The sequence below is a fragment of the Mustelus asterias genome, chromosome 17 (assembly GCF_964213995.1).
Source record: "Mustelus asterias chromosome 17, sMusAst1.hap1.1, whole genome shotgun sequence".
In the NCBI taxonomy this organism is placed as follows: Eukaryota; Metazoa; Chordata; class Chondrichthyes; order Carcharhiniformes; family Triakidae; genus Mustelus; species Mustelus asterias.
Window position 1 is genome coordinate 57,957,054 of NC_135817.1, and position 17,928 is coordinate 57,974,981.

Consider the following 17,928-nt stretch of genomic DNA (forward strand, 5'->3'; position numbering starts at 1 on the left):
TATGAATCAGCTGTATGATCCTGATATCATAGGTCATCTTATTGAATCTCTCAATGTTGCACATCACTCCATAACTCCACTCAGGCAGTCATCCAAGGCTGGAGTCAAACCTAGGTTCCTGGAGCTGTGAGGCAACAGTGCTAACCAAAGGGCCACCATCCCTTTGGTTAGCACTTGGAAACAGAGGGTGGTGGTTGATAGTAAATATTCATCATGGAGTGCGGTTACAAGTGGTGTACCTCAGGGATCTGTTTTGGGGCCACTGCTGTTTGTAATATTTATTAATGATCTGGATGAGGGTATAGTTGGGTGGATTAGCAAATTTGCTGATGACACCAAAGTCGGTGGTGTGGTAGACAGTGAGGAAGGGTGTCGTAGTTTGCAGGAAGACTTAGACAGGTTGCAAAGTTGGGCCGAGAGGTGGCGGATGGAGTTTAATGCGGAGAAGTGTGAGGTAATTCACTTTGGTAGGAATAACAGATGTGTTGAGTATAGGGCTAACGGGAGGACTTTGAATAGTGTGGAGGAGCAGAGGGATCTAGGTGTATGTGTGCATAGATCCCTGAAAGTTGGGAATCAAGTAGATAAGGTTGTTAAGAAGGCATATGGTGTCTTGGCGTTTATTGGTAGGGGGATTGAATTTAGGAGTCGTAGCGTTATGTTGCAACTGTACACAACTCTGGTGCGGCCGCACTTGGAGTACTGTGTGCAGTTCTGGTCCCCACATTACAGGAAGGATGTGGAGGCTTTGGAGAGGGTGCAGAGGAGGTTTACCAGGATGTTGCCTGGTATGGAGGGGAGATCCTATGAGGAGAGGCTGAGGGATTTGGGATTGTTTTCGCTGGAAAGGCGGCGGCTAAGAGGGGATCTTATTAAAACATATAAGATGATTAGAGGTTTAGATAGGGTGGATAGTGATAGCCTTTTTCCTCTGATGGAGAAATCCAGCACGAGGGGGCATGGCTTTAAATTGAGGGGGGGTAGTTATAGAACCGATGTCAGGGGTAGGTTCTTTACCCAGAGGGTGGTGAGGGATTGGAATGCCCTGCCAGCATCAGTTGTAAATGCGCCTAGTTTGGGGGCGTTTAAGAGATCCGTAGATAGGTTCATGGACGAAAAGAAATTGGTTTAGGTTGGAGGGTCACAGTTTTTTTTTTAACTGGTCGGTGCAACATCGTGGGCCGAAGGGCCTGTTCTGCGCTGTAATGTTCTATGTTCTATGTTCTATGTTCTATCCCAGTACTTCAGAATTTTCATTCTTTTAAGGTGGCACAGTGGTTAGCACTGCTGCTTCACAGCCCCAGGGACCCGGGTTCAATTCCTGGCTTGGGTCACTGTCTGTGTGGAGGTTGCACATTCTCCCCGTGTCTGCGTGTTTGCTCCGGTTTCCTCCCACAGTCTGAAAGAGGTGCTGGTTAGGAGCATTGACTCGAACAGGCGACTAGTGGAATTTCACAGTAACTTCATTGCAGTGTTAATGTAAGTCTTACTTGTGACTAATAAGTAAACTTTTTTAACACAGATGGTTTTCAGTGCAAGTCACTCTTCATATCCCCATTCTATTTATTTATTAACTGATGTTTTAAGATAGGCTGAGTGAATTTTCCAAAAATAATGCAGTCTCGCCACTAATTATGATACACTGTTGGCATCTTTTGAGAAGTGGGATTGAGAGTTATAAAAACATTTAGCAACAACAGCAGTTGGTATTTGTGGCAAGTCATATTTTTTAGACTGAATGATCAACAGACAGGTACCGAGGGAATTTGTGACAGAATAATCATACAGGGATTCATGGATTGAATGAGTTTGATTTGCCTTGGATACAATAGTGACTTTTAAGGGACATCTTGTCAAATACATGAATAGGATGGGAATAGAGAGATATAGTCCCCGGAAGGGTAGGGGGTTTCAGTTCAGTTGGGCAGCATGGTCGGTGCAGGCTTGGAGGACCGAATTGGCCTGTTCCTGTGTTGTATTTTTCTTTGTTCTTTTCTGTTTTTGTTCTTTTCAAGTTCTGGATTTTCTTACACATATTATGTCTTTTAAACACTATTACAGATTTTGTACAGACGACACACTGTATGCACATACTTACGTGAGGACATAATTGACGCTCACAATGCAGTGAGGTCTGGATGAACGACTATTGTGCACAATGGTGGCGTAGCTCTGAACCCACACCCAGCCTCCGTGCTTTGACAACAGCCTGTAGTACTTTGTTGTGACTTGTCCTTTGACCAGCACTTCCACAATAATTAAACAAAAAAAAAAATTTAGTATTTTTTCCAGCATCATTTCAGATGAATATTAAAACATTTTGCAACATTTCCTCAAGTTGTACAAAATTTTGGTAAATATGACTAGGAACTTGGAATCACATTGTAAACTAGAAACTACTCTTAGCAGTATTAGCTAACATGTGCTTCATCTGATCGTAAAATAATCTTCTGCCATTACTTTAACAGTGATGCTAATCTTCTGAACTAAAGGAATCATCCCCTATTTGATACTGTTCTGCTTTCTCCTAGAAATCTTTATGGCATGCTTTTAAATACTCATCATTTATCTTTTGTTGTTTACAAGAACTCAAAATTGTGGGATTCTTTAAATTAATTACATTAGCTCTCTCCTATAAACCTCAGGCTTTTAAAATGCCCGATACCTGAGAACTATTTCCTGATTTTTATCTCATCAATAGGTGGTACTGTAGACGGTGAGGAAGGTTATCAAAAATTGCAGCAGGATCTTGATCAGCTGGGGACGTTGGCCGAGAAATGGCAAATGGAGTTCAATATAGTTATGTGTGATGTGTTGCATTTTGAAGTCAAATCAAGGTAGGACTTTCACGGTGAATGGTAGGACTTTAGGGAGTATCGTGGAACAGAGGGACCTTGGAGTTCAGGTGCATGGTTCTCTGAAGGTGGAGTTACAGGTAGTTAGGGCAGTGAAGAAGGCTTTTGGCATGCTGGTCTTCATCAGTCAGGGCATTGAGTATAGAAGTTGGAAAGTTATGATGCAGTTGTACAGGACGTTGGGGAGGCTGCACCTGGAGTATTGTGTTCAGTTTGGGTCACCTTGCTATAGGAAAGATGTTATTAAACTGGAGAGAGTGCAGAAGAGATTTACAAGGATGTTACCAGCACTCAAGAGACTGAGTTATAGGGAGAGATTGGACAAGCTAGGACTTTTTTCTTTGGAGCGTAGGAGACTGAGGTGTGATCTTATTGAGGTGTATAAGATCATGAGAGGCATAGATAGGGTGAATGCACTCAATCTTTTTCCCAGGGTTGGGGAATCGAGAACTAGAGAGCAGAGCTTTAAGTTAAGAGAGGAAAGAATTAATGAGAACCTGAGGAGTAACTTTTTTACACAGAGGGTGGAATGTATGTGGAATGAGCTGCCGGAGGAAGTGGTTGAGGCAGGGACATTAACAACATTTAAAAGGCATTTGGACAGATACATGGATAGGAAAGGTATAGAGGGATATGGGCCAAATGCAGGCAAATGGGGTTAGGTTAGATGGAGTTTTTGATTGGCATGGACCAGTTGCGCCGAAGGGCCTGTCTTTGTCCTATAGATGCTATGATTCTATGATTCTGTGATTTGATGAATTGTATTATTTTCCACTGAGCTGTTCTGTGCTATGAGGCTTACCCTGTCCTTTTTGCTTTTCAACTAAAGATGATAGAATTGGGAATTAACTTTGCAAGTTTTAAAAATGCCTTTTAAACCACACATTTGAATTTTTAAAATTATAATTACACTATTTTCATAACATATATTGCATTGGGGCAGAACAGTGCCACAGTGGTTAGCACTGTTGTCTCACAGCTCCAGGGACCTGGATTCGATTCCCAGCTTGGGTCACTGTCTGTGTGGAGTTTGCACGTTCTCCCCTGTGTGGGTTTCCTCCAGGTGTTCCGGTTTCCTCCTCAATTTCTCCTTAGTGGCTCAAGATGTGTAGGTCAGAGGGTTAGCAGGGTAAATACCTGGGTTTATGGGAATAGGGCCTGGGTGGGATGCTCTGTCAAAGAGTCGGTCCAGACTCGGGCCGAATGGCCTCCTTCTACACTGTAGGAATTCTATGGTCATAATTCTTTCCATTCTTCTATGATTGTGAAAGTGATAATTATTTTGTTTAGACATCATTCCTTTATGGCAACAAACAGTGTTATGTCCAACTTTAGTCACATAGCTAACTACCTTTGGTATCAACGAGTGATAATGTGGAAAGTGAACAGCTATGCTATAATAACTGCAGGACTATTGCATGATAATCTACAGTTGTTAACCTGAAAATGTCATCCCATTAAGTTATAAATCTAGAAGCATAAATTAGATTAAAATCAGTGAGGCAGTTTAACTCATATGCAGCGTACAATAATTTGATCTGTACAAACTGTTCTTGATTTCAGGTGAGCAGCTCATTACTCACAGAGGTGATGTGCGTATCTTAAATGGAAAACATCACACCCATGCACGTGATGGTACAGAGTCCTCTCTATCAGGTCCTGAGGTTCGTATCCTGTTAACTCTGCAACCCTGATAACAGAGATTTGTCAAAAAATTGTGAGTTAATTTGTTTTAAAATTTATTTGTTCATGAGATGTGGGTGTCGCTGTCTGGGTCAGCATTTATTGCCCATCCCTAAGGGCATTTAAGATTCAACAACATTGCTGTGGGTCACATAGAGGTCAGACCGGGTAAGGAGAGCAGGTTTCCTTCCCTAAAGGACATCGGTGAACCAGTTGGGTTTTTAACAACAATCATGGTTTCATGGCCGTCAATAAGACTCTTAATTCCATATCTTTGTTGAATTCAAATTTCACCATCTGCCATGGTGGGATTCGAACCCAGGTCCCCAGAGCATTACGCTGAGTTTCTGGATTATTAGCCCAGTGACAATACCACTATGCTACTGCCTTCCCCTTCAATAAAATAGAATGTAAGCTATTCAGATCAAACAAAGCAAATAGAATCCTAGGCTTTACACACAGAGAAAGCGGATCATTGTCAAACAAATTGAAATCATTTGGTTTCGCAGGAATACTGTGCCCACATTTGGTGTATAACTTTCTGAAGGATGTCAAGATCATGGTGCAAAAGAGATTAAAATAGAAAACCAAGGGTGAGAGGTTTTGTTTATGGCGAGGGACACTGTAAACTAGTGAGCTTTTCATTAGGGCAGAACAGAGAAAGCAAAGATCGCAATTTCAGAGTGTTTGAAAGAATGAAAGGAAAGATCAAGATCTGTTCTTTTTCATTTGGAGGGTTGTTGGGGCCTGAGATTTTGGGACCAGGAGCTCTGCTAGATGCAGTATGTGTAAAATATCCCATAGTACAAGTGGATAAGAATTTGAGAGGTAATAAGGAACAAACTCAGAACTTGTCTTTGGTGATGCAGAGTAGGTGCATTGTAAGGGAATTCACAGACTCCTATAAATACCATCATTAATAAGCAAGCACTTTAACATGACAGGAGATGATTATTGTAGACATAGATATGCAGTAACTTTTCACACAGAAATAGCCCAATGTGACCAAATGAGGGTGTCATTTTTAAGACACCCAGCATCATAATATATCCCTCAGTCCTTCTTTTTCTATCCAAGTGCATCCAATTGATCTGGCTACAGACAATATTATATTATTACAAAACATAGAAACATTGAAAATAGGCTGCCTGCTCCGCCGCCATTCATTATGATTATGTCTGAACATCCAAAAGTAGAGTTTTGTACAATTAGCAATGGTCTTTGAAGAATGAGCTTGTTGTGAACTGCTACAAACAGGTGATAATTGAAAGGCCGAGTTGTGGTCTGGCATTAGCTCAGGCTAATAGTACCAGGCAGATTTGGGCAACAGATTATGTTGTTATCTTTCTTTTAGAGGATATAAAGCCCTTCCAATCTACTAATTTCCCTCCTCATTTCAGTCTCCTTCAGCTGAGGCTCCCCTGGTCTCTGATGATGCCATTCTTCAAATAGGAGCCACATAACAATGGACAGGTGATGAACCATCCTTCTGATTTCCCCCCTGGTGTGTGATCCGGATGCTCTGGTTTCCTCCCACAGCCCAAATGACATGCTGGTTAGATGCATTGGCCATGCTAAATTCTCTCTGTGTACCCGAACAGGCGCCGGAGTGTGGTGACTGGGGGATTTTCACAGTAAAAAAAACTGAAGAATGCATTTGAAATTGGGGATTTAGTGAAGTCGAGACTACCTTGACACCTGAGCCCTAGCAATTTTACCCTATAAAAATCTCAATTTTTGTAACAAACTGTTGCTTTTAAAACATTCGGCCAGTTAAAGTTCTTACCTTGAGTCCAGGAATATGAGTTTGAGATCTAGGCTGGCTCTGAACATGAACATGTTGCTGTGAAGTTTGATCTCAGTGATAGCGCTGGGTGGTAATGAATGTCCCACTGCCACTAGTCCCACAATCTGGTAACAGCCATCATAGACAGCCACGTCAAACACATACTGTCGGATTTTCAAATACCCACTACAGTGGATTACCTGCAGAGAAGGAAGATTTGAGTTGATTTATTGGGGGAAACATTATCGAGATAGATGTACAGAAGGGTAAGTCGGCAAGTTAAATTGAACTGTTTCACACAAAGTTGCTAAGGGGGGGGAGCTTTATTAAAGTATACTCAGTTGTGCATTTACTTTCAAACTCACTTGTCTCACAAAATATTTAGAGTCATAGACTCATAAAGTAATACATCATGGAAATAAGCCCTTCGGCCCATCCGGTCCATGCCGAACATGATGCCCTCCCAGCTAGTCCCAATTGCCCGTGTTTGGCCAATATCCTTCTAATCCTTTCCCATCCATGTACTTATCCAAATACTTTTTAAACGTTGCTATTGTACCTGCCTCAACCAACTCCTCTGGCAGCTCATTCCATATACACACCACCCTCTGCATGAAGATGTTGCCCTTCAGGTCCTTTTTAAATCTTTCCCCTCTCACCTTAAACCTATGCCTTATAGTTTTCAATTCTCCTTCCCTGGGAAAAACACTATGTGCGTTCACCCTATCTATGCCCCTTATGATTTTATACACCTTAATAAGGTCTCCCCTCATTCCCCTACATTCCAAGGAATAAAGTCCTAGCCTGGCCAGCCTCTCCCTATAACTCAGGCCCATTCGTCCTGGCAACATCCTCGTAAATCTTCTTTGCACCCCTTCCAGTTTATCGATGTCTTTCCTATAACAGGGTGACCAAAACTGTACACAATACTCCAAGTATATGAGTTGAGACATTATGTTACAGTTCTATAAGTCATTGGTGAGGCCTCAAGAGCGGTCTCACCAATGACTTATTGAACTGTAACATAATGTCCTAACTCCTATGCTCAATGCCCTGACTGATGAAAACCAGTGTGCTAAACTCCTTTTTCACCACCCTGTCTACCTGTGACGCTGCTTAGTAACAGAAAACTGCCAAAACAACGAGCAGTCCAGGTGCTGAACTACATTTTTGTGCCAATATGGCTCAGTATGGAAAGAACACAATGTACGTTCACAACTGTGATTGCCAGCCTTGTCTTTGGCAGGAAACTTTGGTTCACCATTTGAGTATACAATGATCTGTAGCAGAGAGATACAGAGATACTAAAAAGGCGGATATGTAACCCTTGGGCTTCATACTGATATTAGTGAAGAATGTTGCCCCCCACCCCCCGCCCCATACCCCACCACTAACAATGAAATTCCTCATTTTGATCCATGTAGAAATTAGGAACAAATGATAATAAAATTATTACAAATGGAGAAAAATGGATTAGAATCATTTTCTGCTTAATTATTGATTTTGGCCTTGAAAAAATCACCTTTGATTTGGAATGCAATTGAAGGTTGTTTGGCAGATGACTGAATGTTGCCAATGGAATGATGATTCGTGAGCTGTTGGGATCAGATGAATGTCATGCCAAGGACACCAGCCCATCAAGGATCGATAATGTTGAGCATAATGTAAAGTAGACATTCTGGAGAACAGAAGGAAGCTTGCAGAAATTCTTTGCAGAAGATGGGTTGCTTTGACTGAGATAACACACTTGCATTTATAAAGCGTCTTCACTCATCTCTCAAAATCAACTCCAGGAGCTCCATGTAGCATTAATTACATTGTGCAGTCACAATGGTTATGCACAAAACGATCTATAGACAGAATAGGCTTCATGGCTCAATGACTTTCTCCCTTGCACCTCTGTATTACACTCATCTGTACGCCATCTAACATTGTGCTGCAACATCTATTGTGCAGGGATTTTTGTAGCAAACCCAAATTTTAGCCAATTGCTTAGACTTTTTCTAACTTCTAAGACAATTCAACCAATTTTACGACATGCACAATCCTGACTCCACCCCTGTCTTGCTCCTCTGCGGCTTCCGGGTTCACACCTTTTCAGCAGCATCTCCACAAGAATTGCTTCTCCATCCTGGTTATTTTCTCCTTTCTGTTTTTATCCATTTTGCTTCAAAATAGCTTTTCTCGCTCCTCTTGGTTATCTCTGTTTTCTCTTGTTTGTTTATTCACTGTGTTCTGATGGAATCTTGAGGTTAACATGTTGTCGAGGAAAGGCTTCTGGAATAATGCTTGAATCACTTCCCTGTAAGTCAGATATCTAGGCTCACTTAATTTCTCAGGATTCCACTTTCTAGTTATGTTTGGAATGCAGACATTGGAAAATCCAGTGACTCGAAAATAAATTCAGGAAAAGAGAATAATCCTCTCCGATATAAAAAATCCATCGTGGCAGGAAGTCAAAGCAAGTAGTGGATGATGTGGCATAAAAACCGTTGAAGATGTCCAACAGGCTCCCTTCAGCTAACAATACTCTAATATATTTGTTTGAACTTTCATTTAATTCTACTTAGAAGGGAAACTATCCAAGCTCCCTATTGCTTCTGTTAGTTGCTGCTCTATCTGTAGTGGAACCGGGCCACACAAAAGGACAAGCTCTGGCATTTGCTGAATTAACCAATTCAGCTCAGGTGTTGGTAGTCGTACTACAATTGGCAGTAATAGCTCTTGTCTAGGACGGCAGTGGTTCCCAACTTTTTATATGTCATGGCACATCTCTATCCTGATAATAGGTCTTCAGAGGCAGAAGTCCCTTCACCAAAATCCTTTTATTTACAAACTCTAACAGCAGTACACGGAGTGCTAGCAGTTAGATGTCTACCTCTGGGGTGTCAGAGGAATTAACACTCCCGTTAAGTATTTCTTTTGATACCAATCAAGTAAACGAACTCAAATTAACTTAGGGACAAAGTAAAAGGGGCAGCTCCCCAAAAGGAAGGGGGAACAGCCCGAACCAAAAACAAAGTCGAAAGGAAACTTAAAACGTCAAACCAAAAGGTGATTATCGGGGTCGATAATACACCCCAGCCCCTGCGGCGCCCAGCGGTCACGGAAGGCGTCAATCGCGCCCGTGGACACCGCATGCTCCCTCTCCAGAGACACCTGGCCGCGAATGTAGCCGCGGTAGAGGGGCAGACAGTCGGGATGGACGGCCCCGTCGATCGCCCGCTGCCTGGACCTATTGATGGCGCGTCTCGCCAGGCCCAGGAGCAGGTTCACGAGGAGGTCGGCATCCCGACCCGCCCCTCTCCGCACCAGGTGCCCGTAGATCAGGAGCGTGGGACTGAAGTGCAAACAAAACATCAGTAAAAGGTGTTTGAGGAAACCAAAAAGGGTGTGCAGCCTAAAACACAGAACGTAGACATGGTCCACGGACTCCACGAGGCCACAGAAAGGGCAGTCTCGGGAGCCCGTGTACCGGAAAAACCTACGGTTGCACGGCACTGCTGCGTGCAGCACCCTCCACCCCAGGTCCCCGAGATAATTGGGGGAGATCCCTCCGTAGAGGGACCTCCACTGGGGACCTCCGCCGCCCGGTGGCAACAAGGACTTCCGTTAAGTACAAGGCAAAGACTCCCTGATGGGCCCATCAATTGGACCCTTAATCAGGGAGTTCATACTCCAATAGGCCACCCTCAATGGCCTGATTGAAGTCACTACAATACTATAAAAGGTTTTTGAGGTGCATCTCCTATTGTCTTTGTCTTCCCTTACTGGTAACTTGTTTTTAACTTCTCCCTGTCCCCTTTCCTGTTTTTTTCAGCCTCTCCCTGTCTCTCTTGCTTCTCCCAGGGGTTTTGCACCCTTTTTGAGTTTTTGTGCTGGCGCATGGGACCTTTGTATTCAGCTCAAAGTCCCATTGGTCAATGCGCATGGGCCTGACCAACATAAAAAATTTATACCAACCATGTGTGGCTCTTTCCCAGCCAGCGCAGTCACGGGAGGCCTGAGGTTCGATGGGTCTTGGAGAGACTGACCACAGAGCTGAAGACGTAGGTCCGTTTTAGTTTAATTGCATGAATTTTGGATCATTTTGAACGTTCTTTTGTGGTACACTTGGGAGGTCTTCACGGCACACCAGTGTGCCATGGCATGCTGGTTGGAAACAACTGGTCTCGGGAACTAATGAATTAGTCAGAACACCAGCTATTGATTGGCATTCAGTGACCGTCTTTGGAAATTGGGAAATTGCGCGCGCATGTGTGTGTGTGTGTGTTTGTTTGTTTGTGTGTGTTGTGTGTGAGTGTGTTTGTTTGTGTGTGTGTGCGCGCGTCTGAGTGTGTGGTTTGTGCGTGTGTGAGTTTGTTTGTTTGTGAGTGGTGTGTGCGTGTGTGAGTTTGTTTGTTTGTGAGTGGTGTGTGAGTTTGTTTGTGTGTGGTGTGTGGGTGTGCATGTATGGTCTGTGCGCGTACATGTGTATGTGTGGTGTGTGTGCACACGTGCCGCGTGTGATGTATGTGTGCATGTAGTGTGTGTGTGTGATATGTGTGTGATATGTTGTGAGATTGTGCGTGGTCTGTGCGCATGTGTGTATGTGTGTGTGCATGTATGATGTGTATGTGCGCACGTGTGTATGTGTGGTGTGTGTGCACGTATATGTGTGTGTATGTGTGTGTGTATGGTCATAAACATGAAGTTGCCACAGAGATAGAAACACAGACACACAGCTTTGCATTACTGGGCACAGTGCAATAAAGCTAGGTACAGGTAACAGCATAACCTGATCTCACAGCTGTGCTTTGCATGGTGCAGTTACTCATCACAGACTGCAGCAGAAATTTATATAACAAATATAGAAATAGTTAACATGCAGCCCACAATGAAAACCAGTCCAGTAAGAGGCAAAACAGATAATCTTAACCTTAGGTGATAATGCCCCTTTGCCTGTTTACATCCCATGTTAAAGACAGAGGTTGATAGATTCTTGATAATCCAGGGGGTGAAAGATTTTTTTGGGGGCGGGGGGAGGTTTAGGCGGGAATTAGATGAGAGGTTACAACCAGTTTAGCCATGATCTTATTGAAGGGTCGAACAGGCTCGTGAGGCCGATTGGCCTACTCCTGTTCCTAATTAATATGTTTGTATGCCGCCTAGTTGAATTCCACTCCAAAAGGTGGATATAAATTATAAACAACTGAACACAATTATATCACATGTACCATTTGTTGTTGAAAATCCATTGTTTGTTATTCATTATACCATGTAGAAGTATTATGATTCATTTTTTACGAACAGATATGTCACAGCAGTGACAATTGGCAGATACCAAATTCCCCTCCAACTACATTTTCAAGTTTGCTGATGACACCAACGTAGTGGGTTGGATCTCAAACAATGATGAGACGGAGTACAGGAAAGAGATAAAGAATCTGGTGAACTGGTGCGATGACAATAATCTCTCTCTCAATGTCAGTAAAACGAAAGAGATAGTGCTCGACTTCCGGAAGCGTAGTGGAGGACATGCCCCTGCCTACATCACAGGGGATGAAGTAGAAATGGTCGAGAGCTTCAGGTTTTGAGGTATTCAGATCACCAACAATCTTTCTTGGTCATTCCATGCCGATGCCATAGTTAAGAAAGCCCACCAGCGCCTCAACTTTCTCAAAAGACTAAGGAAATTTGGCATGTCAGCTACGACTCTCACCATTTTTTACAGATGCACCATAGAAAGCATCCTTTCTGGTTGTATCACAGTTTGGTATGGCTCCTGCTCTGACCAAGACCGCAAGAAACTACAAAAGGTCGTGAACGAAGCCCAGTCCATCACGCAAACCAGCCTCCCATCCATTCACTTTGTCTACACTTCCCGCTGCCTCAGAAAAGCAGCCAGCATAATCAAGGACCCCATGCACCCTGGACATTCTCTCTTCCACCTTCTTCTGTTGGAGAAAAGGTACAAAAGTCCAGAAACATGTACCAACCAACTCAAGAACAGCTTCTTCCCTGCTGCAATCAAACCTTTGAATGGACCTACCATATATTAAGCTGATCTTTCTCTACACCCTAACTGTGACTACAACACTATCTTCTGCATCCTCTTCTTTCCTTCTCCCCATGTACTCTATGAACAGTATGCTTTGTCTGTATAACTCGCAAGAAAGAATACTTTTCACTGTACCCCAATACATTTGACAATAATAAATCAAATCAAAAGTATGAACAAGTGAAGTGCATTGTGGTCTTCTCACTCCAGTTTACAAATTTCAGCATTCAATTAAAAATACCCCCATCAACTTTCCTGTCTGCCCCCTCAGACCTCAGGAAAGCAGCCAGCATAATCAAGGATCCCACGCACCCCAGACATTCTCTCTTCCATCGGGGAAAAGATACAGAAGTCTGAAAACACGTACCAAGTGACTCAAGAACAGCTTCTTCTCTGCTGCCATCAGACTTTTGAATGGTCCTATCACATATTAAGCTAATCTTTCTCTTTACCCTATCGGTACCTGTAACACTATATTCTGCACCCTCTCCTTTCCTACTCCCCTATATACTCTATGAACAGTATGCTTTGTCTGTATAGGTTGCAAGAAGAAATGGGGACAATTCTCCCAGCCCGCTGCATTACTCGAGTAGCGCAGCGGGCTGGGAGACATCAGCGGAGGCTATTTAGCGGGCTTCCCAGTGGGAGCACGGCTGGTAATCAGCGCAGAGCTGATTTGGATATTGAAATCTTTATTTTAATCTCATTAGCGGAAGCGGGACTGAAGTCTCTGGACCCATTAGCCTCTCCCTCTCCCTCCCCGTCAGGAATGGTTCACGCCAGCAGGGTTTACACCAGCTCCCTACTAACAGGGAACGGGTGGTCAACCCCCCTCGAGGGAAAAGGGGTCAGGGAGGCCCCCTAGGAGGTCAATGGTAAGGGATTGCCCCCTGGGCATTGCCAGCCTGGCCCCCTGGCACTGCCCAAGGGGCAAAGTGGCAATGCCCACCAGAAATCGGAAGTGCCAAGGGGGTGGGGCCAGAGGGGGGTGCGAGGCCTATGAGGGGCCAATTGGTGAGAGTTCCCACGGCCAGCAATGGGGAATTGCTGTGCTGGCCAGCAATCGGGAGGCCGGCAATGCGGGACTACTAATGGCCTGCTCAGTGCTATGCTGCCGGCCTCTCCCGCAGGAATAGCTAGCCTGATTCTCATTATGAATCTCACTAGTGCACTTTGTGATGCATTGAGTGTGGGAGATTCATTTTGAAAATCCCGCTGAAAAAGGCTGTGGGAGTTACTCCAGTTTTTATGTGATTTCGGCACTTAGAATTTGTTTGGGAGAATCCCGGCCAATACCTTTCACTGTATCCCAATACATAAGACAATAATAAATTAATTCAATTCAATTCAGTGAAGGTAAGAGTGACCACCGCACAGTCCTTGTGGAGACAATGTCCCGCCTTCACATTGAGGATACTCCCTGCGGTGCTGTGTGACACTGTTACCTTGCTAAATGGGATAGACTTTGAACAGATCTAACAGATCTAGGTTAGCAGTAACCTGCTCAGTTTGGATTCTGCTGGGGTCACTTGGATTCTGACTTTATTGTAGCCTTGGTTCAAACATGGACAAAAGAGTTGAATTCCAGATGTGAGGTGAGAGTAACTGCCCTGAATATCGAGGCAGAATTTGACTGAGTGTGGCATCAAAGAGCCTTAGAGAGTCAATGAGAATTGGGGGGAGAACCCTGCGCTGGTTGGAGTCCTACTTGGCACAAAGGAAGATGGTTGTGGCAGTTGGAGGTAAATCATCTCAACTCCAAGACATCACAGCAGGAGTTCCTAAGCCCAACCATCTTCAGCTGCTTCATCAATGACCTTTCCTCCATCATAAAGTTTATTTATTTATTTATTAGTGTCACAAGTAGGCTTACATTAACTCTGCAATAAAGTTATTGTGAAAATCCCCGAATCGCCACACTCTGGTGTCTGTTTGGGTACACTGAGGGAGAATTTAGCATGGCCAATCCACCTAACCAGCATGTCTTTCAGGCTATGGGAGGAAACCAGAGCACTGGAGGAAACCCACACAGACACGGGGAGAACGTGCAGACTCTGCACAAGCAGTGACCCAAGCCGGGAATCGAACCTGGGTCCCTGGCTTTGTAAGGCAGCAGTGCTAACCACTGTGTTGCCGTGCCGCCCTCAAGTGGAGATGTTCACTGATGCTTGCACAGTTTTCAGCACGATTTGCAACTCCTCAGATACTGACACTGTCCATATCGGCATGCTGCAAGACCTGGACAATATTAAGGCTTGGACTGATAAGTGGCAGGTTACATTCACACTGCACAAGTCCCAGGTATTAGGAAAACAAAGATAGTTTTAAGGGTTTTATATTTGTATTGCTAAACATTAGAAAGAAGATATAGTTTTAAGTGGGTTCAATTTAATGTTTCTGTGTCTGGAAGGGTAAAACCTATAGTTAGGTTCATGCAGGACAAAGGTGTTTGTATGTGTGGGTGCTGGTTTTAATTCCAATTGTACTTCTATTCTGCTTAGAGAGAGCTACAGCGTGAAGAATTAATAGGCTAGTAGAAGAATGCGAGTGCTGCTTAGCAACTGGAAGCCTATTAAAGAGTGGAAACGCATTTACGTTTCAGCTGGATATATTGCATTTGGAGACAGGGTACTGGGGAGTGAATATCTTTCAACTCTTCCAGGACAGTTACAAAGAGGTAGGCTTCCGAAGGAACAAGTTATAATCCAGATAACCAGGGAATTGGCACAGACAGAAAGCATACAAGGCAATGGGCCAAGTGCTGGAAAATGGGATTATAATGGGCGCCTGATGGCCAGCATGGACATGACGGGCCAAAGGGCATCTTTCCGTGACTCTAACAGAGACAAAAATATTGTTCCACAGAAATTAAGGAAGAGTTACCAAAGTATTCACAGAATCACAGAATACTATAGTGCAGAAGAGGCCCTTCAGCCCATCGAGTTTGCACCGTTGCATGAAATGTCCTGACCTGTCCACCTAATCCCATTTGCCAGCACTTGGCCCATAGCCTTGTGTGTTATGGTGTGCCAAGTACTCAAGTTAAATAGACAATTGCAGCAATCAGATTTAAAGTGGGACAGCAGACTTCAGAGGTAAGTCTGATGTCATTGTCATACAGTCTGGGAATCGGGAAGTAAAGCAATTATGAACAGTTTGTACGGCAGTCAGGACAAGGGAATCCTGAAAACCTGGACTGGATTTACTGTCAAAAGTGGAGTGGAAGCTTTACTTAAAAGTTTCATTTGAAATTCCTGGACTGGATTTAGGAAAGCAAACTGCTAAGGGAATGTTTTGATATGAGAGAATTGATTTGAGTGGGATTTTCCACTCAGATCACATCAGGCATGTTTGGTGATGGGAGCAGAAAATATCATGAGAAGTGCATTTTACATCAGCATAAACGAGTGATGCTATTGTCCTCTCCACAGGTCAGTGAGGTTAAATGTTGGGAATCTCATTCTAATAAATTAACATATTATCAGGCCCTTACGCTGGAGTTTAAGCTTAAATTAATTTATTAGTGTGACAAGTAGGCTTACAGTAACACTGCAATGAAGTTACTGTGAAAATCCCCTAGTCGCCACACTCTGGCATCTGTTCGGGTACACTGAGGGAGAATTTAACATGGCCAATCCACCTAACCAGCCCATCTTTCAGTGGGAGGAAACCGGAGCACTCGGAAGAAACACACATAGACATGGGGAAAACCTGCAAACTCCGCACAGTGACCCATGCTGGGGATCGAACCCGGGTCCCTGGCGCTGTGAGGCAGCAGTGCTAACCACTGTGCCACCATGCCCTGCACGCCAGTCAAAAAATCCATCCATGCTGGCATGACTGTAGAACGGCATGAAGCACAACTAATTTCCAAGGGCATCTACCTCCCAGCAGACTTCCCAGAGAAACTCAGGTGAATGCAGTGCTCAGGGAGAGAGTTTCATGCCCAGGTACTGCCCTGGAACTGCCTGGCAGAACCTAGAGGATACCCATGGGGGTATCAAGGGGGTTCAAGGGTTGACTGACTTGGTTGCTGTGGGCTGGGGTGACCTTTAAAAATGGCACCCCACTCCTCATGTTTCTAAGTTATTGGCATGGGGGTGAATCAGAGGCCAGTGATACATCATGGGACCTGATCCTTGAAGTTTTTTATGAAAGTGCTGCACTATATGGTGGAGAAAATCACCATTGTGGTCGATGGTTTCAACACAGCTTTTCCCCAACTGCCATCAACCTTTGCCGATTTCCAGGAAAATATCACCCACTGTGTTGCCATTTGCCATTAACTTGCATTGACGTAGGAGGATTTTGATTTGATTTGATTTATTATTGTCACATGCATTAGTATAGAGTGAAAAGTATTGTTTCTTGTGCACTATACAGACAAAGCATACCGCATAGAGAGAAAGAAAGGAGAGGGTGCAGAATGTAGTGTTACATTCGTAGCTAGGGTGTCGAGAAAGATCAACATAATATGAGGAATCAATATTAAGAAGGATGATGTGGAAAAGCCAAGCTTCCTGACTTCAGTATCAAGATGCGTGGGTTTCTTCCGGGTGCTCCAGTTTCCTCCCACAGTCCAAAGATGTGCAGGTTAGGTGGATTGGCCATGCTAAAGTGCCCCTTAGTGTCAGGGAGACTAGCTAGGGTAAATGCATGGGATTATGGGGATAGGACCTGGGTGGGATTGTGGTTGGTGCAGACTCGATGGGGCGAATGGCCTCTTTCTGCACTGTCGGATTCTATGTGATCTATGTTACTGACTGAGGGAAGGTGGGAAAATTAAACACGTGTAGTCAATTAACGATGCTGAATCAGCTCAGACTCATTGGGCCGAATGGCTTCTTTCTGCACTTTAGGGATTTAATGATTTCTATGATTCTAAAGGCACCAAGTTGATTGTTGTTGTAGAATCTTGAGACATTAAGTAAAGATACCTTGTCTTATTCCTGAAATAAAATTTGTCCCCACTCCCCCGCCACTAATGTTTCAGCACAAGAGTGTTATAAAATTATCTCAATTATCCCACACATTAGACTATGAGAGTGGTTGGTGCCAGCGTTTATATGCACTCATTTCAATGATTGTTTAAATTTTCTTACCTTGTAACCACCACAAGTCAAACCTGCATTTCTTTTGGCCAGAACACATTTCATGCGTAGAAAGAAGGAGCGCTCAATTTCATATTCTGAAAAGGAACCGCAAACCATGCTATTACGCCGGAACTTTGATATCCTCATAAATCACACTATGTTATTATATCAAGACGCTCAGGATTATTGTAACCCAGTAAAAAAAAACAAATCAAAGTGTTTTTTAATATAATATTTATTATTTGTTCTGGGGATGTGACAGATGGCCAGATTTATTACCCATCCTTTGCTGTCTTGAGAAGGGCTGATGGGCTTTTCTTTTCTTCAAATATGCAGCAGAAGAACGGCTTACCATATGAGATAAACAGGATTCTGTCGCCTCGGGATTATATTCCAGTTTTAGGACTAACGCTTGGATATATTGTTCAATATTGTAAAGGACACTATGGTCTGCTGTGTTCTAGTATCCAG

General features: G+C 43.6%; 1 protein-coding gene across 1 annotated transcript in view; it reads right to left on the reverse strand.

Moving 5' to 3' along the window:
* The window catches only part of sim2 (SIM bHLH transcription factor 2), a 112,008-nt gene that overhangs the window by 38,139 nt on the left and 55,941 nt on the right, over positions 1–17,928 (reverse strand). The window contains exons 5-8 of the mRNA XM_078232020.1: positions 17,467–17,552; positions 6,325–6,524; positions 4,439–4,545; positions 2,099–2,246 (exon numbers count right to left, since the gene is read on the reverse strand). Coding sequence (XP_078088146.1) covers positions 2,099–2,246; positions 4,439–4,545; positions 6,325–6,524; positions 17,467–17,552 — 541 coding nt within the window. The remainder of the gene's footprint in view (positions 1–2,098; positions 2,247–4,438; positions 4,546–6,324; positions 6,525–17,466; positions 17,553–17,928) is intronic.